General features: G+C 43.7%; 1 protein-coding gene across 3 annotated transcripts in view; it reads right to left on the bottom strand.

The window, feature by feature from the left end:
• The window catches only part of CORO1C (coronin 1C), a 76,620-nt gene that overhangs the window by 25,991 nt on the left and 27,447 nt on the right, over positions 1-23,182 (bottom strand). For all 3 annotated transcript variants that reach the window (XM_059875988.1, NM_001081590.1, XM_059875989.1), the window contains 2 exon segments: positions 22,976-23,175; positions 2,933-3,055 (listed from right to left, as the gene is read on the bottom strand). In XM_059875988.1, coding sequence (XP_059731971.1) covers positions 2,933-3,055; positions 22,976-23,175 — 323 coding nt within the window.

The raw sequence follows: 23,182 nt of genomic DNA, 5'->3' as shown, positions 1-23,182 counted from the left end.
AATAATAAAGGTCATAACAAGCTGCTGTCAATATAGAAGAGCTTAGAGCGCGTGTTCCCACGAGCCTTTCCTAGTTGATTCCGTCCCTTGGAACTGCTCCTCAGTATGGATCCAGCCCGTCCCAGGAGGGAGCCCTCTCAGATTGGTTTCCAGAGAACTGGGGTCTACAATCGACCAGAGGAGGTCAGATGATCCAAATGACTTTTTTTTTTTAAACTGCTTTCAGCAATCATGACAGTGGTGATACTATTGGTATTTTTAGTGTGAGATTACTGTGTGTATACCGTGAAACAGCAAATGAGATAGATTAGAATATTTTAATTCATCTTGACTCCCTGAAAACCAGGATTCTGGGTGTGAAAGAAAGGAGACAGATGCATTATTAAAGAAGTCAGATAAAAACTCTATAGTCCTGACTTTGAACTAGAAAGATTAAAACTAAGTCACAAGGTATCATATCTTTAAATATATATGTATATTCTGAACAAATTTACCACACGGTCTTATAAACAATGATCACCACAGTAACAATGAGCATCCCTAAGCACCCGGACAGTGACCGAGAAATTCCATTTTCCATTCAAAGAAACCAGGGCCTCTGAGAGAAAGGCCGATTCGAGGCGTGGGGCTAGAGATGTCCAGGATGGGCCTTGGACACTTCGACATACCAAAGAGTAAGGAAGCCACAGAAACAAGTAGGGTCATGTCAGAAGGACTCGGGAACTGCAGACAGGTTTCCATTAACAAAGACTGAATGAGCTGAGCTTTGAAAGAAGAACTGTAGTGGATCAAAAACTGTGAAGTAAGTTCAAATCCATGAGTTCCATATGAAATGAAAGGGGAAGAAAACCTCCAAAGGAAAAACTAATTGGTCACGTTCTGAGGAAGACCAAGAACCAATTCATTATCTTGAAAACTGGGTAAATAAAAGGAAACAATCAAATGTTTACCCTGCTTTCCTGTATGAACTGTACTCCTGGGTAACTAAATAGATAAGAGGGAGGACCAGCTTACAACTTCTACCAGCTGAAAACTGAAAACAACTGATACCCAGTAACTGTGCAAATTAAAAAAAGAGAAAAAAACAAAAAAACAGGCATCTTGAGACCTCGTGCCTTGAAGGAGACCAGAGCTGGAGCTCTAGGCTTGTCAAAGGGTTGGAATCTGAATCTAATCACACTCTAGGATGCAGCTGCCAACTCGCAGGGAATCTGAAAGACAGAGAAGCAGGTTGAACTGGACCATGAGGGTGCAATCAGCAGAATCTGGACTGCTGGAAGCTTCAGGTCGAAGGTCAGGCATCTTCAACAAGGAAAGGATGGAGGAGGAACTCCTCCTGTAGACTAGGAAAGACTTAAAAGACCTATCAAGCTCTTAAAACTTGGAAGGCTGAGCTCTAGCATCATCCAGAGATGCACGTTTACATGATTAAAACCACAAAGAGAGGCAAGGAGGTGAATTTACTGGTTACTTGTGGAGGGAGGGGTGGCTCAGGATTGGGGTGGGCATAGGAAGAGTCTGAGAGGGCTGGGAGAATCCCACTTCTTGACCTGGGTGGTGGTCACAGGATGTTCACTCTGTCATAAATCTCTCAATTCACTTTTTCACTTAACTGTTCAGTGTGTTTTATAACACAAAGGTGGTTTGTTTGTTTTTTTTAAGGGCAACATGAACAATAATGCTGGAGATGAGGAGAGATGTGTCAAACACCCTTCTCTAAGAAAGGTTAAGGTTTCCTAGATTAAGATTTGGCATTGGGTCTGAACACTGTTCTTCTCCCTTAGCAAAATGTGTCTGTAGCCATTCAAATGATCAGTTTAGCAAGGCATGTTAAATGGAACAATTCCTTTTAATAGCAGCATATTTCTTTAATATGCTTTGGCTGCCAAAATCATGAGATCACAGGAGGAGTTATTCTCAGCCAAAAGTCCATGAGAAAAATTGGTAAATGTTTAAATGGCACAGTTCAGGAATTAATTTGTGTTTATGTAAAATAATTATAATTAACAAAGCCTTCCAAACAATGTTTCTAGGTCTGGTTCAGTGCACAGAAAACCAAGAGGGAGCTACCCGAGTGCGGTTCTTGCAGCTCTCTACTGCCAAGTGAGAGGCTGCCTTAGGGAAGACCTGCTCCCATCCAGACCTGACTTCAGGACTCCCCTTCCGCGCTCAGGCTCAACCTTTCCAGCAGATGTTGGGATAGGGTTAAAAATGCATTCAAACCCATAATTACACTTGAAGGCTAAGAAGAACATAATCAAGAACAAGAAGCTTCACTTTCAAAAGTACTCCTTCCTTCCACCAAAGCCTGGTTTCACACATAACCTACTTTCAGAACCTAGGGAACATAAAGAACTTACTTTAAAAATCTTTCAAGTTGGATGTCTGTACACCTGCAGAGAAAGGACTTTCTTAATCAGGGTCCACAAACATTAGCTTGGAAACAAGCACTTGCAGAAAATTCATTACTATCTCTCAGTATCTGTTTCATGTCCCATTTATCTGTATAACCTCTGGCATCATATTTCACTGGAATATGCAATTCATGCGAACAATTTTCTCTGCCTTTTTGGTGGGGAGGAAGGTTATGCTGTCCAATGGCATTCACGGAAATATTTGAAAGTCACTTTATCTTTTCTAAAATCTTCCCAACCAAGCAGATTTGTCAACTGTTAACAAGGAAGAACACACACACACACTCACACACTCATACGAAAGAAGAAAAAAAGACAACAGAGTACAACTCCTTGATATAAGGGCTTGTAAAATGATTTACCAAAGTTAAACTTTGATGTTGCTAAATTCTCACATAATACAATGGACAATCAAATCTACCACGATTTTCTGCATTTCAAACCTCCTCACACACACTCTTGGGAGGCAGCATGTGAGCTGCGCTGGCCGGCGTGCCCACCACACCACGGGGACTTACCATAACAGTGCAGTCCTCCGAGCCGCTGGCAATGACCTGGTCGTTGTGTGGGCACCAGTCTATGTCCAACACTGGTCCTGTGTGGCCACATACTGTTGGGTAGGATTTGTCAATTCGACCAGTCTGAAAGGAGAGAGAAACATACCTATTAGGTATCATCAAGGCCACAGAGTCTGTATGTTTTCTCAGATCCATTTTTCCTTTATTACCTCTACCCTGAACTCTCAACACTCTACCAATGATAATGTTCATTCAGATCAGCCAACGTCAACCAATAAGAACTGTCAACTTGCATTTCTAGAAATAGTTACTACTGCTACTGCTGCTGCTACTAAGTCACTTCAGTCGTGTCCGACTCTGTGCAACCCCATAGACGGCAGCCCACCAGGCTCCCCAGTCCCTGGGATTCTCCAGGCAAGAACACTGGAGTGGGTTGCCATTTCCTTCTCCAATGCATGAAAGTGAAAAGCGAAGTGAAGTCGCTCAGTCGTGTCCGACTCTTAGCAACCCCATGGACTGCAGCCTACCAGGCTCCTCTGTCCATGGGATTTTCCAGACTGGAGTTGGGGTGCCATTGCCTTCTCTGAGTTACTACTGGGGACACTCTATCAAACAAAGGAGCTACATTTCCAGAACCAGAGATTTAATTAATCAATGGCATTAAGAGACACAGCAAAAAAGAAAAAGTCTTTTTACCAAAATACAATTCTAACAAACAGCTGAATTGTAAATTATAGGTGTTTCTACTGTTTTAAAAAAAAAACAAAACACCCTAGTACTACTCAAAGTGTAAAATATAACCTTTAATATAATAAGCTAATACCCTTGAATATATACAAATTAACAGCTCTGGAAGTGGATGGCACTGTGAGCAAGCAAGTGAAGGTAATACAAAGAAAAGCCTTCACCACTGCTCAGGGGCTGAAGGACATAGGATGTGTCCAGGTCTCTGCTGTCTTCAATCAACAGAAGACCACTTTAGCACTCAGTCACTACAGATCCACATCGCATTAAGAGCACCACTTTTAAGATTGGTCATAGCAACCGTCACAGTGTGCTCACGTTACACACTTGAACCTAATGAGCCAATGTGGCTTGCTGGACCAATTCAGTGTTAACCAAGACAAACGCTATTACAACAACAGATGTATAAAAGCCACTTCCTTTTTAAAAGCTTAATGCCAGTCCTTTCTGAGGTTCTTCTACATGTGCTAAACACAGGTGGACAGAAAGGGATCACTACAGTGTAAAACCAAACCTCTGCTGTTACGGCCAGTTGTCACAACACAGGGGCAGGCTTTTTGGAAAATGTTTAAGATCAGTGAATTTGGATTTCTCCACTGACTATGGAAATCTCCAGGGAAGCAGTGTGCTAAAACAGAGATCACAGGCTCAGAGTCAGAGAGATATGGGTTCAAACCCAGGCTCTCTTGGTTAAACAGCATATGATCTCAGACAAGTAATTTCTGTAAGTTTCAGCTCATCACCTATGAAATGAGTAATAATAATACTTACCTCCTAGGATTACCATGAAGAGGAAATGAGAAATGAGGTAAATCACAGCCCAGCATTACAATGATCTATATAAGATCTATAAAAAAATTATAGTACCTGGAATACAGTAAACACTCAATGAAAAACTGGCACTTATTACTAGTTTTTCCTGCATAACATATTCACTCACTCCATCATTAAGAGTTACAAATGTGTGCTATCTGTGAACTTTGGGCCAGATACTGAGCTGAGTGTTGGAGACACAGAGGTAAGCAGGGAGGCCTGGCCTGGCCGAGCGTGGAGTCCACCTAAAGCTCCAGTTACAGCGCAGCACAAGACGTTGCGGCAGCAGGAGAGGCCCCGGGCGGCGAGGACACAGGAGGACGGTCAGCCAGAGGCGTCGGGCTTAGTCTCTGGGAGGGTTTTCTGCTGAGAAACGCGAGTTCTCAGTTGAGGGGTGAAGATGGACCAGCCTACAGAATTGAGGCCTGGGTTTTTTCACACACTCTCCCTTTCTCTTGCAAAACTAATTCAACCCAGAGTGTGTGTGGGTCCTGAATTAGTATTATAGAGAAGCTGGGTCATATATGAGAAGCCATGTGGGTCACTGACAGGCCACAAAGCAGCAAAAGTCAGGGACCAGGTGCCAGGGCTGGGGTGTGGCATTGCCGTTTTCTCCCTGAGGCTCTGGCCAAGCCTCAGGTCCTCACCTGTAAAACGAGAACCCTAGACTTCTTTCTTCCAGAACGGATGTGAGAACGGACTGACACAATCAAGGGAAAGCACGTGGTACTGTCCCAACACTTCGAACGCTCAGAAAATGTTGCCAGAATTCAACTGCTGGAACCCACTCTATCAGCATCCCTGACGACACCCTTCCATAAAGAAGGAACTGTCACTAAGCACCTAGGCCAGGAGTTCTCAGCCTGACTCTCCCTGTGAGCACTCCTCCCTGGAGCTCCTGCCCAGGTAACAGTCTACTGCTCAAGGTGCTGGCGGTGAACTTACACGTGTTTGTTTTCTAATATTATCATCATATTATGCATTATTATCATTATTTAAACTATATAGTAGTTACTCTCTTGAATGTGTGGTATTTTGTAATTTAAAACATTCTGAGACAGGAAGCCCAAGGTGGGACCTGATACACATTGCAACAGACATCGCAGAAGGACAGGATGCAAGAAAGACAAAAACTGAAGAGATGAGAGCGGAGGATTTTCCCGATTTAACTGAAGGTCAAATCTTCAGACTGAAGAGGCACAAGTCCCAAGGAGAAAAAGAACAAATCCACATCTATTCACATCCTAGTGCAACTCCGAAACACCTAAAACAAAGACAAAATCTCAGACAAAAGCAGCCAGAGAAGACAAATTACTTGGAGAGAGCATGCCTAGGTCAACTGTGGGCAGACTTCTCAAAAGCAAGTACAGAAACACAGATGTGGGGGAATATCTTGGAAACGCTAAGAAAAACAACCACCTGTGCATTCTATACCCAGATAAACTATCATTCAAAAGTGATGGACGGCCAAAAAAACGAGACCTTTTAAACAAAAAGATACTGAGAACTTAGCATTTAAAGACTCTTATGCAAAGAATTAAGTTCTTGGACTTATTTCAAAGATAATTTCAAAGAATTAAGTTCAAGGGGTTATTTCAGGAAAAAAAAAGTTAACCAAAAGAAAGAGCTGGGATCCCAAATCAAGCAGTGAGCAAAAAAACTGGTAAATGTGATCAGTGTAAATGAGCACTGACTGTATAGAACAGTAGTAATTATGAGTAACTGCAACAGAGGTAAGACAAGGCACATATTAACATCATTTCCAAACACACATTAAATATTTATTTTTAAAATAACCAATTAGGATACCACAAAGTCAATCTCCAAATCTACCAAGGAATCAAGATCCTAAAGTGCATGTTCTGAGTACAATGCAATACAATTAAAAATTAACAGAAAAATATAAACCAAAAATCTCCAATGCATCCGAATTACTCAATAATTCACATAGAAAATCAAAACTGGCCAACAGCCAATAGAAAAAGGTTAAAAAAAGAAAAGTGAAAGTGTAAGAAAAAGGTTAAAACTGGTCAGTAAATACATGCCGTATCAAAACTTGTAGAATACAGCTAAAACAAATCTTAAAATTCCAGACAAAATAAGCCATCTCCTAGAAAATATGTGATGTATCAAAAGTTTTTCAATAAACAGGAAACCTAGAGAGACCCAGAACCATAAAAGAACCAGTACTGTAAACTCCATATTTCACTGCCCACTCAAAACCAATCAGTTAGTAAATTCCAAATGTAACAGAGCTGGATGGTTGTACAGATGAGTTTTACCCAACATTCAAGGAAGAACTCATCTCCAACCAACATTCCCAGAGAACAGAAAATCAAGGCACACTGCTGAAGCCATAACCTAAGGAATGTACCACCTGACATGAAGGAAACCTACAGGACATAAATATTGATGCCAACATCCCTCAAAATGGGGGGAAAACGTAAACTAAACTCAGCAGTATGGGTTGTTCTCAAAAAACATAAGTAAAAAGATATGTTGCAGAATGGGAGAAGATTTAATATTTACATCTGTATTTGTACACTATTATATGCATGTATACATAAAATGTATATCTGACAAAATCAACAACACTTTAACAGAATAAGGGGCAAATGACAGGAACAGGGATCCACAGGGAAGGAAGCCTGAAGAGCCAACAGATGCATGGAAAGCACTCCATCTCACTGGTAATCAGGGGACTGCAAATTAAAACAATAAGGTAATAATATTTGACCCCTATTAAAACTGGCAAGAATTTAGAAATCTAAATACAAGTGCTAGCAAAGATGTTGGGAAAGGGGAACTCATAAAAACTGCACCCAGGAGAGTATCCTGCCACAATTCCTTTGAGAGCAGTCTGGAAACAACTGGAGTGGAAGATGCCCACCACTCAGCAATACCACTTCTACATGGTCTGTCCCATATTTTGCACAAGAAGGGTATTCATGGCAGCACTGTTGGAAATAGTGAAAAAAGCAGAAGCAATTTAACTGTCCTTTGGTATAAGAATAAACCTCACTTACATAAAAGTTTAATACATAGAAAATAACAGTCTGTGTTATAGGTATATGTACATGTAATAAAAGTACAAACATATGATACACAGCAACTTTGAGAAGATGATTACCTCTGGGGAAGGAAAAAAGATGAAAAGGGGAATGGTGTTTTAGCTACATCTGTTATGCTTTACTGTTTTTCAAAAACAGAGATGAAACAAACATGGCAAAATTTTAACATCTGTTTAATCTTGTGGGTGAGCACAGGAGTGTTCTATTATATACGACTTGTTTCCTAGTTTTAAAAATAATTAAAATATAATAAGGTTGAGAAACACACTAATGCATTGCTACTAATTTACATTTTTTAAAAATGTTTAACTTTAGAAAATTTTTCTACCTGAATTGTTTTATTTGATCTCAGGGTCTCTGCATTCTGGGGCTCTCCCTAGCAAACCACTTGTGGCATTCTTAATGGTAGAGTACAGTCACTAAGCTCTCAAAAGCTAAGGACACCAAATAATTTTTTTCAATCTGAGCTAAGAAGAGCTTTTGCTTACGTATACAGCAATCTTGAGGGGAATCTGGGAGTACATTAATGCTGTGCTGTGCGTGCTCAGTTGCTCAGTCCTGTCCAACTCTTTGCGACCCCATGGACTGCAGCCCACCAGGCTCCTCTGTCCATGGGAATTCTCCAGGCAAGAATACTGAAGTGGGTTGCCACGCCCTCCTCCAGGGGCTCTTCCTGACCCAGGGATTGAACCCAGGTTTCCCGCATTGCAGGCTAACTCTTTACCGGCTGAGCCACCAGGGAACTAATTGTTCTTATATACTCAGAAGCTTATTAAATGACTTTTCTTTTTTAGGTTAAAATTACACAACCCTGGCCAAAAGTTAATAGCTACTTACCAGTATTCTTCAGTTAAGTAAGGTACCTGAGAATAGTAAGACGCATTTCTGCATTCTCAGCTCAGCCCCAACAAGTCTACAGGATAAAAGTACTAAAGGGCCCAACATTTTCACAGGGACTTGGATGTCATTTAAAGGACACGTGCCACTTATTTCCCTCCTTTCTATTAAAAAAAATCAGTAATAAAAATCACTAGTGCTTTCAGAAGACTTACATTACATGCTAAGAACTGTATGAAGATCTTTAATCTGCATTAGCACAACTTCCTGCATGATAGAGCAACTCTATTATTCCCATTTTCTAGATAAAGAAATACCAACAGAGAAAGCCAAGAAGCACAGATCGAAAACATCACTGACAATCCTACAAGGTTTCTACAGGGAAAGATAATTTCCACTATGCCATGAGGTTGTGAAAAAGGCACGAGAGTAAAGTGGAAATTATTGGCAGCTGGTCATCAGAAACCCAAAGTTAATCAAAACTGATACCCTGCAAACAGCTGCTTCCTCTGGTTATAACATCGCCCTAAATCCTTACGACAAATAAAGCAGGGAAAGTCACATCCTCCTACAGCATGGCAGGAAGGGAATCGACTCAAAGTCTGGTAGTGATAAAGGAACACAAGGCAGAGCGTGTGAGGAACACTGCCGTTTTCAGTGTGCACTGGTGGTTTCACACGCAGGATGCTCTCCACACACGGTCAGGCATCAGCCCTTGATTCCAAGGGCTTACACATCCAAATAGTTTCTTACCCGCAATAAAATCAAACCCAAAGCACAACAACATATTTCACCCATGAGTATGTATCTTTAAAAGGGCGGAGCTGGGGAATTACAAATTGCTGAGAGCTCAAGTCCCTGGAAACCGAAGGAAACCATACTATAACGGCCTTATATGGTAAAGATGAGGGCATATCGTTTCTGAAAGTCCTTCTGCACCGGGACCTAATGCGAATGCACTTCTCATTCATAATCATGACACATCCTCATTTATCATCCAGTGAATAAACTGAGGAATCCATGTCTAACTCTAGATTGTGAAGGGCCATTCAGAAAGACATGACTACAAGTCATGGTGACAACATGGCTTACCTGCACATCTAAGCAGCAAATTTAAATGAATGCAGAGGATGGAAGGAAGACTGACAAGAACTTAATAACAGCTTTTAAAGTATCATCTCTGGCTAAACAGTGATTTAAGAACTACTCATCAATTTCCCAAGGCTTATATATAGAATAATTTCATTTACTAACAAATCAGTCCACTGTTTCATTAAGGATGCGTCACCTCAGTTACATCATCTAGAATATTACTGCTTTGCTAGCATGGAATTCAAAGCTTAGCTGAGACTAGCCAGTCAGATGTAAATTTCCTGCTTTAAATAATTGTTTAAATATATTGATTATTTACTAGTTATCCCCATCACATGCCATAGGACAACTTCTACTGTACCTCTCCAGCTAAAACTCCAAGTGATGAGAATTACCAGCAAGTCAACTCAAGTGGCGAAAATGACCAACACCAAGGTTCCCAAAGGCTCTGGCTCAGACCCCACTGCATACACCTGTGGGACATATCAGTGAAATAGGTCAGAGCACTGGCTTACAGACTATTATTATCTAAAGGACTCAGTGGCCCGCCGGAGATCCAGCAATATGAGCCCCGGGTAAAATGTAGCTCCGAAGTGCATGTGTGGCTGGCACCAGGGACAGCTGTGACAGCAGTTTCCACGTGGCGGCCCTGGCTGAGGTTGGCGGTTCCGACAGGTTCCAGCCAGCACTCCTGTAGCTGAGAACCACCAGGACACTGGCACTGTCGTTTACTCTGGGTTTGGGAAAAGTTCTCAAATATTTCAAAGAGGCTATAAGCCTCAGCACAGCTCCTGGAGACTGACGCTTCACTAAACCCACAGAGTTTGGGAACACTTTCCTCCCATAGGCTTTCTTTTCTCTTTTGGGGGGGTGGTGAAAAATCAAAATTTAAGCATTAGTAAATACATCTTTGTAAAACTGCTCTAGGAAGGAATGCTTGCAATTTTAAATAAGTTGGCAAAAACATTCCTCCTTAGGCATAAAAAATTCAACATAACTAAATATTCCTAATTGCAAAGGTATTTCCCATTAGCTTGAATAGGAAACCACAACTGATTCCACTTACATCCAATAGTATCTTACTTATGTGTCATAGAGTGGAGTGTTAGTTGCTCAGTCATGTCCAACTCTTTGCAACCCCACGGACTGTAGCCTGCCAGGCTCCTCCGTTCTTGGGATTCCCCAGGCAAAAATACTGGAATGGATTGCCATTCCCTTCTCCAGAGGCTCTTCCCGACCTTACCTTTTGTATCTCCTTTCAAAAAAGAATCCACGTTTAGGAAGTGCACTCATCGCAGTCACTGAAGACACTACCACGCAATCAAAGCCCTTTGGATACATACAAAACAGACACATGCAAAAATCTTGTCACAGACGTTTCTATAAAGGAGTTCCACTCTGGGATGTATTTTCAAGGAAGCTAATGGTGTATTTTACAGGTGCAGACATTTCACCCTCCCAAAGTCTCAAAATACAACTCTGGAACGCTTCCATAAGACCTTTGCATTAATCATTTAAGTTGACTGTTTCTTGATTTAAGACCGACCGCCTGACATGGTAACTGCTTTCAATCCACACATTAGCTCGCTTAATATTAAATTGAAGATGCTACCAAACTGGTGCCAAGGAGGCTCAATCTGATAATTACTGGTTACTTCCAAAAGTGACTTTTGGTAAAAGCCATACAACACTTTACCCGGCAGGCTTATTCTTTCTCACAACTAACATGTTTCTGTAAAGTTTAAAAAAAACAAAACTCCCATGGTGTCAAAAAGTGACACGTTAGTTCTATCATTCAAATCAGATATTCCTTTTTAAGATGCTGAGAGTATTCCACACACTATGTCCTTCTGGTCTACACTCTGGATTCAGTCAGACATGCAGGCTGTTCCGGGGCGATGGGTTCTGCCTGCTTCCTCAGCAGTCTCCCTCAGTCAGTCCAGTACAGGCAGCTCCCACGACTGCCCTCCAAACTTCTCATCTGCAGTCGTCTTATAATTCAGCCATTTTATAATCCATTATGATAATCTGAGTTTATTATCCAGACTGGTTACACCATCCTCAGATATAAGGCCCAAACAGCTTCCCCCCATACCCTGGCTCAAGGAACAAAGATTTTTCCAAACTGTTCATCCCTACTTTATATTCATACAGGTTTTCATTTTAGGGAAAAATGCTGATCAAAATCACTTGACGTGTCCAAAGTTCAGTAACTATCATACTGTTGATACATCAGAAGATCTTTCCAGAGGCACGGTCATCTCTCACCACCAGCCTTGGAATAATTCCCTGAAAACTCATTCTCCACAAGGAGAATGGTAAGTTAAACATGTGCTCAGACGCAAAGGAAAAGTTTGCAGAGCCTGGGCATAAGGCCTCCATTCACACTGTGCAGAGTTCAAAGGAGTCAAAAAAGGGTAACTATTGAAGTGGGTTTTTCTTTCTTTTTTTTTTTTTTTCAACTTCCTTTTTCTTAGAGCAGTATTATTTATGTGGATATGCGTTCTATTGAAATCTCTTCAGGCCCTGTTCCTCCACAGGAAGGAGCTACAGTGACTGGTGGGGGGCAGGGGGTGGTGCAGGGAGAGTGGTCCACAGGGCAAGGCTAGGCGCCCAGCAGCTGGCCGGGAAGACCAATGCACACGACACAGGGCCTGCAGACAGGCGGTCACCAAGAGTGACAGCTCATACATGGCCCAGGAATGGAACATTCTGAGGAGGTTTTACCTTAAGGGAACCAGAAACGCCAGCCTTAGGTGGAGGTGAGAGGAGGGGCTCAGGAAGAGCACACACAGATTGGGTTACCAGGCGCTGGAAAGTAAGCTGGCCACCACAGCCGCCAGGCACGGTGTGGGAGCCCTCACCTGCATGTGAGCAAAAAGAAACAGTCTCTATGGGCACAAGTGAAAATGCCAAGCAAACCATTCTGGCACTGCATGTCCTCTTTAAAAACTGGATTGAAGAGTGAGGAGACCATTTTAAAAGTCCATGAAGAATCTGGCGGCAGTTACTGTAAAAATATGGATATTTTATCATCAGAAAGCAGAAAGGTAGAAGAGTTGGCATTTCCTGGCTCAGCCACGCCTAAATATACAACAGCAAATGGAGAGGCTCTATCTCCTAACTTCTTAACTTAACAGAAAATTTATAAAGCAAAAACCTCATCACTGCAGACAAATAATTCCATATACTACCTCTGGTCTGAGAACCTAAAAACTAGGAACCCATGATGAGGTAGAAATGAGTCAAAACACAGTTCAGCTTGAAAGGAAAAGCTGGAGAGCAAAAGAACTATCCATGTAAGAGCAACTACAGGAAACTAAAACAAAGTATTTGACACCCACTCAGAAAGGAGGGGAACTGGTTGCCGAACCCCTGTCCTGAGTGTCATCTCCCTGACCCTGGGGTTTCCTCCCACAGGACCCTCCACGAATGGGGAAAAGCCCCAGAACCACCCCTTCCAATCCCAGCTCTGCACTGGTTTACCCACAAGCCTCAGAGCAGAAACCCACCCTTCCTTGAAGTGGGGATGAAAACCAGAAAAATATCACAGCTCTTTTTTTTTTTCTTTCTTTCTTTAGGCAAATGCTTTGGGCTGCATGGCCAACGCAGCTGACATCTTGCAGTGGTTGTAAACAAGCAGGAGCACCAGAGCAGAGACCCAATTCAGTAGCCTGTATCATTTACTCCCGACTTATAGCTCAGCCAGAAAGGAAACCCAAGTCCCCGCTCCTCCGAGAAGGCCAACACGTGCTCATCACTGCCCTCCGGCTCAGCCTGGACTCAGCTTAGGTCCCACCCCCAGTCAGTGCGGAATTCAACTTGGCGAGAGCAGAACGTCTACTACATATGGTTACAAAGAGGCTTCTGGACAAGCGGGGACGGCAGGAATCTGTCTACAGCACCTGGAGTCTATTTCAGTAGCGTAATTGGTATGTAGAAACCTGCTCCTCGCTGCCTGCCCAACGTGGGGTCATCGTCACATTTATACACAGAGGCCTCTGCCAGCAGCACTGCCTGTGTGCTCAGCCCGGGCTCACACGCTCCAGAAAACCAGGAAAGAGTTAAACGTTCTTTGCACTTGACTCAGTGGCTTCCCCTCACCACAGACTCCCAGATCCCACCATTCTCCAAGCCCGCTGCGCAGCCAATCAAAGCAAAGGAAGGAAACGATGCTGGCCGGCTGACAGCCCCAGAGCTCTGATGGCCATATATGGTAAAAACCACTGTCAGAGCCTGTCAGGCCTGCGGGCCGGCTGCTGTGGACATATCAGTGAACTGCAGCAGCGCCAGAGGCCAGCCAAGGAAACGCACAAAGGACAGGCTGCCTGCTCATCTCCAGGAGAGGGCGGAGGATGAGGGGCGGGGGCGCGGCGTCATCTGCCAGGGCATACTCTGAGACACAGCCACTCGCTGTAATCAAAAATAGCCCCCGGGTACACGGTGAGGTTCCTTCTGCCAGGACTTTGTGCTCCACTGTTAATAACTGGGGGTGAGGAGGGTGTCCCCCCGGCCCCCCACCCCCAGCATGACTGTGGAGAACAGTCACTGGGAGAAAATGAAAAGGTCCTTCTGTGGCGCTTCATGTGGTAATGAGGCTGTGCGGCGCTCATGGGGCTGGCAGCTCGGGACACAATTTGGAAGTCATTGTTCTGCACCTGGTGCCCGCCACCGCCACCGCCACCCCCAGCCCCACCCCCTGGCCCTTCACAGTTGTCCGTACAACCGACAGTTAAGGTGCTCAGGGCAGCAGACAGCATCTACTTCAGGAGGCAGTGAATGGGCATCCCGGGACACATCAGGACACTGGCCCTGCGTAAAAGCTCTGGCCCGTCACACCAAAGCTACCCTGTGCCAAACGTCCACATCGGTACAAAGGGCTCCCAGCATCGCCAGCCCTCTCCAAAACGGGGCACCGCTATTTGTGGGAATGGAAATTGCCTGTCAGCGGCGTACAGTCAGGGGGAGTCACAGCCAATGCAAATCCAGCAGGTGCTGGCAGTGACTGGGGGTCAGAGAGAAAAGCGCCATCGGGAGACTGCCGTTCCTTTTGAACTAGTCCATGAAAGAAGGCACTTATCAGCACGACGCCTGGCACTTAGAGGAAGCCTTCAACGATGTGAGCTGCTGCGACTCCATCATAGCCGCTGTCTGCGCGCGAGCGCGGCGGAGACCAAGCACTTTCCGAACCTCAAGACAATTCTCAAGCTGCCAGCATCGGAGCCCTGACAGGCTAGTGTTTTTTGTTATTAAGCCTTCCAACCCCAGAGAAACAATGCCAAGGATTAAGTGTCAATTAGGCCATGGTTTCTATTTTTTTTTTTTAAATCTTTCACCCTCAGTGGAAAAAATAAATGTTAATCAAAAATATACATGTACAAATAAAATAGAGACTCAAAGTTCTAATCCACGGAAGGACTCAGAGCTCTGGGCAGTCACTCGGTCTGCGTGTCAATGTCTGCAGCTGTAGAACAGGCGTATGGCAGCAACCCCACTGTACGCAAAAACCAAGACATGAGGTGTGAATGGGGCCCGCCAAGCACATTGTTGATGTCGTGAATATGACATGAAGTCACCACCGCTTTCTGAAGCTGAAACAGTGCAAAGATGCTATATGGATCCACTTTTAACAATAATCCTAAAATTCAGAGCAATGCTTACTCTGGTTTTCCTTCATATAATGGTGAAGGAAAATACCACTTCTGCACTATTTATACTGGAAGTGAAGGGAAAAACGGCCCAAAAGCGTGAGATTTTTCTACCAAAAGGCTGTTCTACAGCTCCTCCAAATTCCTCCCTAATCAAACATTCCATTTCTCCAACACTAGAAAAGGTCCTCCCGACGCAGGGAGGAGGGACAGGGCTCTCCCTGGTTCTCTGCCCTCCTGGGAACAGGGCCCCTCTTCTCACCCATGAGTTTAGTGAGTTGGCTGCGCTCCTCTTCTGTTTCACCTCTGGCTCCCACGCTCAGGAGAAACCCAACTTGCAGTATTCTATCCTGGAAGACTTTATTTTCACAGACTATACATATTCTCTGTGACATCTTCCTTGACTTCTGAGGCTTGGTGAGAACTCATTTCCCATCACTGTGTCAAGAGCCCTTTAGGCACAAACATATCTCCCCACTGCAGGGATCACCGTCAACTGCTGGCAAAGCCTTTTTAAGAGCAAGAATCCAACACACGTTCTGGCAGAGCAGGTGTTCAAATGTCTCATAAATAAGCATGTGAATGAATTAATGTAATTTTTCTAAAGTACTGATTTAGCTTTCATTAAAGTTTAAACAACAAGTAGCTCTTCATATACACTTCGGTAATATTAATGAGAATGCTTTTTAAAAATAATATTTACATGTAATAAATTCATTATAAAACATTTTGAAAGAAGTACCGATAATTATAAAGAAGAAAATAATCACCTTTAGTCCCACCATCTATGTTAACATTACAGTTTTCCCCCAAAATTAATAACATAATTTGAAGTTACACATAAGGCAGACTATAACCTTATAACACATTTTTAGGTTGTATGACAAAATCACAGAACATAGGATAAAAGTACCGCCATCCAACATAAATTTCTCTTGCTACTGTACCTAATCCCTCAATATTCATTTAAGATTTATTAAAGAATGCTATGTATCTATATATTTATCTACATATATTTTTTTAAAAGGAGAGGTGGAAAGAGTATCTAAAATTACCCAAAAGGCCTTTGAGCCTCGTAAGACACATGGGTTCAATGGCTGGGTTGGGAAGATCCCCGGAGGAGGGCATGGCAACCCCCACCATTATTCCTGCTTGGAGAAAGCCCATGGACAGAGGAGCCTGGCAGGCTACAGGCCATAGAGTCACAAAGAGTCAGACACAACCAAAGTGACTGAGCATGCACGCAAAGGACATTTAGGCTATTTTGAGTTATTTATTTACGCACTGTGTGATCTAACATTATGAGTCAAGTAAGCATCATATTCTGAGAATACACCTGATCCTTGAACAACATGGGTTTAAACTAGGCAGGTCCCCTTAGGATGCAGATTTTTTTCAATGAGTATGTACTACAAGATCCATAGTTGGTTGAATCCACAGATGCAGAACCATTAATACAAAGGACCAACTGTAACCTTAAACGTGTATTTTCAACTGCCTGGGGGCTCTGTGCCTGTAACCCTAGTTGTTCAAGCGTCAACTGTACAATGTTTCAGTTATCATTACTGCTTAATTGTTGTTGCTCAGTCACTCAGTTGTGTCCAAGTCTTTGCCACCCCATGGACTGCAGCATGTTAGGTTTCCCTGTCCTTCACTACTTCCCGGAGTTTGCTCAAACTCATGTCCATTGAGTCGACAATGCCATCCAGCCATCTCATCCTCTGCCGCTCCCTCCTCCTCCTGCCCTCAATCTTTCCAAGCATTAGGTCTTTTCCAATGAGTTGGCTCTTCATATTAAGTGGCCAAAGTATTGGAGCTTCAGTTTCAGCATCAGTCCTTCCAATGAATATTCTGGGTTTATTTCCTTTATGATTGTCTGGTTTGATCTTGCTGGCCAAGTGTCTTGGACTGCTTAATGAGTCATCCTAAAATTTAGCTACTTAAAACAATAAATATTTCTTATCTCACAAAGTTTCTGTGGGGTCAGGAGTGCAAAAGCAGCTTATCTGGGTGGTTCCAGCTGAGGGTTTTCATAAGTCAAGGTGTCAGCCAGGGCTGCAGGGATCCACCTTCAAGACGGCACACTCACGAGGTTGGTCAGTCGGTGCTGGCCACTGGCAGGCAGTCCCGAGGACCTCTCCATAAGGCCAACTGAGGGTCTTTACAACATGGCAGCTCCAAAAGAAACAAAGCGGAAGTCAATATGCTTTTAAGGCCTAGTCTCGGAAGCCACACTCCATCAGTTCCTCCATATCCCAACGGCGAGAAAGGTCACTTCCATTTAATGTGGGAGGAAACCGCCTGACGGCGAGACACGAGGAGGCGAGGCCCACTGGAGGCCACTCTGGAGGCTGCCGCCCACAGGGAGTGAGGCGAGACGACGGAGAGCCCTGCCACACAGCCGGCCAGCCAGCCTGCACACCACCCCAACCACCCTCCCTCTATCTGTCAGGTGGCTAAAAGCATAATTACCTGACAGCTTGAGGATGCAGCCTGAGACAAGCAGCTCAGGAAATCCAAAGTCTGATTTCCACTGTCTCAGTGAATCAGAGGTAAACTCTGAGTTGGATACTAAATATCAAGCAGCAGCACTTAGAATACTGACTACAATGAATCAAGATTTCTTCCTCAATAAATTTCTTCTTCAATAAATATGACAGAAAAGTACTCTAAAGCAGCCCTTGCCAACCTGAGTCCATGGAAGAATTAAGTCCTAACGCCCTGAGGCAGCTACTTACGTAGTGGATTAATTTCTTTCCTATGCATCTACAAGGCTTAGCAATGTCCATTCCTTAAGAGAACTAAGAAAATATTCACGGAGATGATTTCTGTAGGGCCGAATTCTTTCACAAAACTCTACTTGTAAAGGGCTACAAATGAATTGAAAAGATAGTTCATGGACATAAATAAAGCAAGATCCCAAATACTCCCACAAAATATATGGGAGAAACATAACGATGTATAAGAAGGCAGACACAGCTAACACCAGAGGAACAAGAGCAGAGGGGAGACAGAGGCCCAGAAGGTTAGCAAAGACTGAGCCACATCCACCCCAGCATGGCCAAGAGCAGACCTGCTCTCCAAGGCAATTGCTGGGAAGAAGAAATCAGCAATCACGCCAATCCTCTGAAGTAAGACCGTCAAGGGAGGAAGCAAGACAGGAGCCCTCCACTTTGCATCCTACACCCGAGTGGATAAGAGATCGCGAGCAAAAATTCTAACCAACTTCCTCAACCCCTGTTTAGGTTAGGATTTCCAGGTTCTCTGTGATCGGCAGCTTTAGTGTGTGTGTGTGTACACACGTGCACGCACACACCTACCCACAAACACTGCCGTGTTCGTGTAAGCCACAGTGGCTCACAACAGGGATGGGAGTGCCTCAGTCCCACATCATGAGTGTGGCTCCCATACTCAGGAAGGCTTGTTCAGCCCACGTGGTAGAGCGCACAGGGGGCCAAAACCTGCATGCTTCTGACATGGCAGCTTGTGCAGTTGTGGGAAAACTCCATGGCCAAAACCACAGAGCCAACTTCTGTTCGGCAAGACAGCTATTATTCATCCTCTGAAAGACCAAAGAACCAGAAAACGTACTAGGCCACACCTCGAGAAGTCATGACAGGACAGCATGCCGCAGCTTGATGGAAGTATTAAGGAAGAAACCCTGAATCATGCGTACTAATCTAAATTGCCCCACCTCGGGGCTCAGTACTTTCCACATTCCCCCAGCAGTGACCCTTTAAAATCCTATAAAATCTTCTGGACAAAAACCTCATAAACCAATACACTTAAACAAACATATTCCTTCCTAAGCTTATCTCTTGCTGTGTACACATCAATGTATTTGTCTCTAATACTCTTTCCATTTCTAAAGTCCTGGAAGACAGAGACCATGATTCTCCTAGAATCTAACCACAAGCCTCATGAGGCTGCAGTCAGTCGTATTTACTGCTGACACTAACTTTGAAGAAAAACTCACAGAGGCCATGTTTTAAAATGGGGAGCCTTTCAGAAAGAGTCACAATACATCTTAAAATCAATACACACTTATTAATGTGGACAGAAAACCTCCAAAGCACCACCAAAACCAGCCTGGCTGACTATAAGAAGGGGTAAAAACTGCAGCCGCAGAGGGCATGAGGGGAGGACGTGGCGGGTGGGGAGCAGGGGGCGACGCACATTACCAGAAATCTCTGAGATATTTATTTAAAACCATACGCATCCCCTTAAGTTCATGTTTAGAGAAATCCTAGACTGCCATCCTCACACACAGGAGCCCAACACACACCCAGAGCATCATTCCCTGCTATCTTCACTTCAAGCATCACTTCATATTACATGTGGGAATTTGGTTTTCCCTTCCCTTTAAACAAAAGCAGCACCTCATTATAAAACAATTTCAAAGTTGCCAAGACACTGAAGTTGCAGGATCTCTTTTCCAGGACAGAATCCTGTTCAGGACCAAGGGTTCAACATGCACTCGGGGTCCCTAGTGTTTTCCTCCTTCAAGGCTGCACTTCTAAAGGGGAGACAAACATCTCAGTACCAGCAATCTTCGGGGGGTGGGGGAGGGTGTCAGGAAACTGACCACAATAAAAGGCAGACACAGCACTCCTGGAGGACAGAGATTACAGACGATCAAACCAACTGATCACATGCGCATCTAACCAACTGTGCACATCTAACAATGAACTATCACTTGTGAAAACGTAAAACTTATGATCCTCATTCAAATATATACTATTAAACTAAAATTAAAAGGAAAGAGATATCTGGGGGCAGTCGGCCCTACAAAGCAGGCAGAAATGTAGGTTTCCTGACAACGTGGAACAGAGTTCTATTTTCTAAAAGCACAGGTAGTAAGTAGTTAAGGGACAGGGTCTTAGGAAGAAAAGAAAGGGGAGTGTTACCTGACACTCCAGGGCTCTGGGCTAGGCCCTGCCATCCTAGCAGAGCCTTTCAAGAGCTGCTGAGACACAGGACTGTCTACAGAGGCCAAGGATTACTTTTCTTTGCTTGGCTCAGCCTTGCCTTTGGTAGAAAAGCAACCAGGAGTAAACAGGCATCTACTTCGCAAAGTTACATGTTGGCACTAAGGAGGGAAAAAAAGGAACAACAGCATTTCCCTTGCTGACTTCTGGGTAGCAAAATGAGAAGTCATATTAACATTGAGTGCCACAGGAGACGAGAAATACTTGCAAGATCATCTGGAACTGCCAAAGCAGAAAATCACTTTCGTATAATACAGAGCTTTTCACATTCCAGATAGAGAAATGGGAGAGAAGGACAGAGTGAGGAATCCACGCCCTACCAGAAGTCAGTGACCGAGGCAGCACTGAGCGGCCGGCTCCCCAACTCCCGGGCCCATGTTCCTTCCTCAACACCACACTGATCCTAAGGACGCAACACACATGCTTTAATACACAAAAATCCCAGAGTATGTGTGAACCCATTGATTATAAAATTTGGTAACCCCAAGTACTGGATTTATTTCCAATGGGTGTCACTGGGCTTAGTTCATGCCAATGTCACCTCCTCCAACACAAATTAATATTTAAGGAGCAAAGAATGCTATTTATAAGCCTGGGAAATACAGGCCCTGGAGGCTCCTCCAAAACCACCACTTTGCTCAAACATGATAATTTCTGAAGCAACTCATTCTATCCTAATTCCTACACAGTTGCTTAAAGAACAAAATGCTAAAATCTACTTATTGACCACTTCATGTTAAAAACCAAAGCACAGGATCCAGCTGGCTTTGGACCTGCACACGAGTGTCCCTTACATGGTATAAGCAGAACCCTAAGCTTTCCATGGTTGGTGAAAGCTAAAGTGGACTCACAAAGCCTTCTGTGGATGTAGGACTTGAAGAGAACTGTCTGAACTCAGAGGAAGATTAGCCACTCGGAAGTTTATTTTGGGCTTCTTAATTGGCTTGTTCCATTTCTTTGAAGCAAAAAAAAAAAAAAAAACAACAACAACCCCAAAAGTCTTAAATTTATCCTCTTGAACTCAAAAGAGATCACGGTGCCTCAGAGCCTGATCTTGGTCAACAAGCTGAGCTATCTTCTCAGCTAGCCACCATTAAGACACCACTGAAAGTCAAGTTTTCAAGTGCTCCTTGCTCTTGGTGGACAAATCAACTAAAAAGTCGTGGCAATCAAATGCAAAACTGGCATTAGATTCCAAATCCCACTCCAAAATCAGGTAAGTACAGATGTAACAGTGTAATGTATTATTCTGCTGGGAAAGATTGAAGGCAGAAGGAGAAGGGGATGACAGAGGATGAGATGGTTGGATGGCATCACTGACTTCAATGGACACGAGTTTGAGCAAGCTACGGGAGTTGGTGATGGACTGGGGAGCCTGATGTGCTGCAGTCGATGGGCTCGAGAAGAGTTGGACATGACTGAGCGGCTGAACTGAACTGAATGTATTATTCACCACCAAAGCAGACGTTTTCTCCACAAAAGCGAAAGTGTCTGAGTACAAAATAATTTCAATTTAATGAAGAGTCTTCTTTAAAAAATGATAGATAACTTTGCCAATAAGAAAGTACATGTGGAGACATATATCAGATTTGTTCCCCAAAGGCATCCATGTCCTGTTTCTGTAGTGAGATGGTTCTGTTGTACAATACCACATCAATCCAGTCACCGAGGTGCAGATCAGATGCTAAAATAAAACAAGTTTGGTCACGAGCATCTGAGAGAATGAAAAGTCAAAAAAAACTGGAAGCTTTCCCAGCAAGAGTCTTCCTAAGAAAAAAAACACCAAAATACAATGGGAAACAAACTTTGACAGAAATTCACGGACCGTAACCATTTCAGGATCACACGGCCCATCATGAGGAGACACGCCCCTAACAGGCATGGCTCGGGCTCAGGGAGATCCACTGTTCCCAGCAGAGTGGAAACAGCTGTGACGTGACCCAGCCTCTGCATCCTTATCATGAGGGCTCAGGACTCACCAAACCTATTTTCCTCCTAAAAGCTAATCAGAAAATGACTCTTTCCAGGCTCTCTCTTCACAGTGTTTCCCGCCCGCCCACCCCTCCATTATTTGCAATTCTGGGATTTCCTGTTAAAGCCCGCACACACCTCATCTACAATTTTCAAGAATGGTCAGAAAGTTACAAACCGCCTATCTGCTCCCCTATATCAGAGAGGGTTCTCTGGAAGGATGAAGTCAGAAGGGAGAACTAGGAAGCCCAGCAAGGCTGAAAATCACATGGAACCACTTTCAGTAGATAGCCTTTATTTCTACCACTTGTGAATGCTGTTTAGATCCTATGCCGAAACTTACTACTGCACAGACTTGCAATTTGCATTGTTTGGGGACATTTTCTTGGGCTCTCATCCCATTTACCATTCAAAAACAAAACAAAACCAAGAAGTCTCATTCCTCATGATCACTCACACATACACACATACACAAGAGTTTCTTATATATCTTTTACAATTTCTGCCCATTTAAAAACATTACTGCTTTTAAAGTTGCACTTTGGGTGGGAATCTTTTAAGGCAAGCGGATGGTTACTAACCAAATCATTAAGTCCCTGTGCCTGTCCACACTCACAGCGTCACTGTAAGAATCTTTCCTATCCATAGAGGGCATGTCCAGAACAGAGTTCACCATTCTGTTTAATGATTCTCTGTCAAAGAAAAACTAATGTGGTTAGTAAAGCGTGTGGAACTTAACCTCAATTACAGCAGAGTCTAATGGTCCCAGAAATCACACAATGCTTAGTGAACTATCAGTCTCCAAAATCAATCCATTATAGGCTAAGCAGAGATTACTGGAGGGTGTCATCTCACAGGATGGAAAGTCAGATGACTTACCTTGTGCAAAGGGAGTACAAGGAACGCTCCTCCCCCGCTCGCTTCTATGATTATGGCAACGAATCTGGGATTGACAGCGCAAAAGGAACTGTCCCAGGTCACTCGAGAAACCCGGATGTCGTCGTAACACTGGTCATTTTTCACTGCTTGTCCAAATACATGCCGAAACTTGCTCTGTCGTACCACTCGCCTCATCGTGTCTGTGGG

Source organism: Bos taurus, chromosome 17 (genome assembly GCF_002263795.3).
Source record: "Bos taurus isolate L1 Dominette 01449 registration number 42190680 breed Hereford chromosome 17, ARS-UCD2.0, whole genome shotgun sequence".
Taxonomy (NCBI): Eukaryota; Metazoa; Chordata; class Mammalia; order Artiodactyla; family Bovidae; genus Bos; species Bos taurus.
This window is presented reverse-complemented; position numbering and strand designations above follow the sequence as displayed.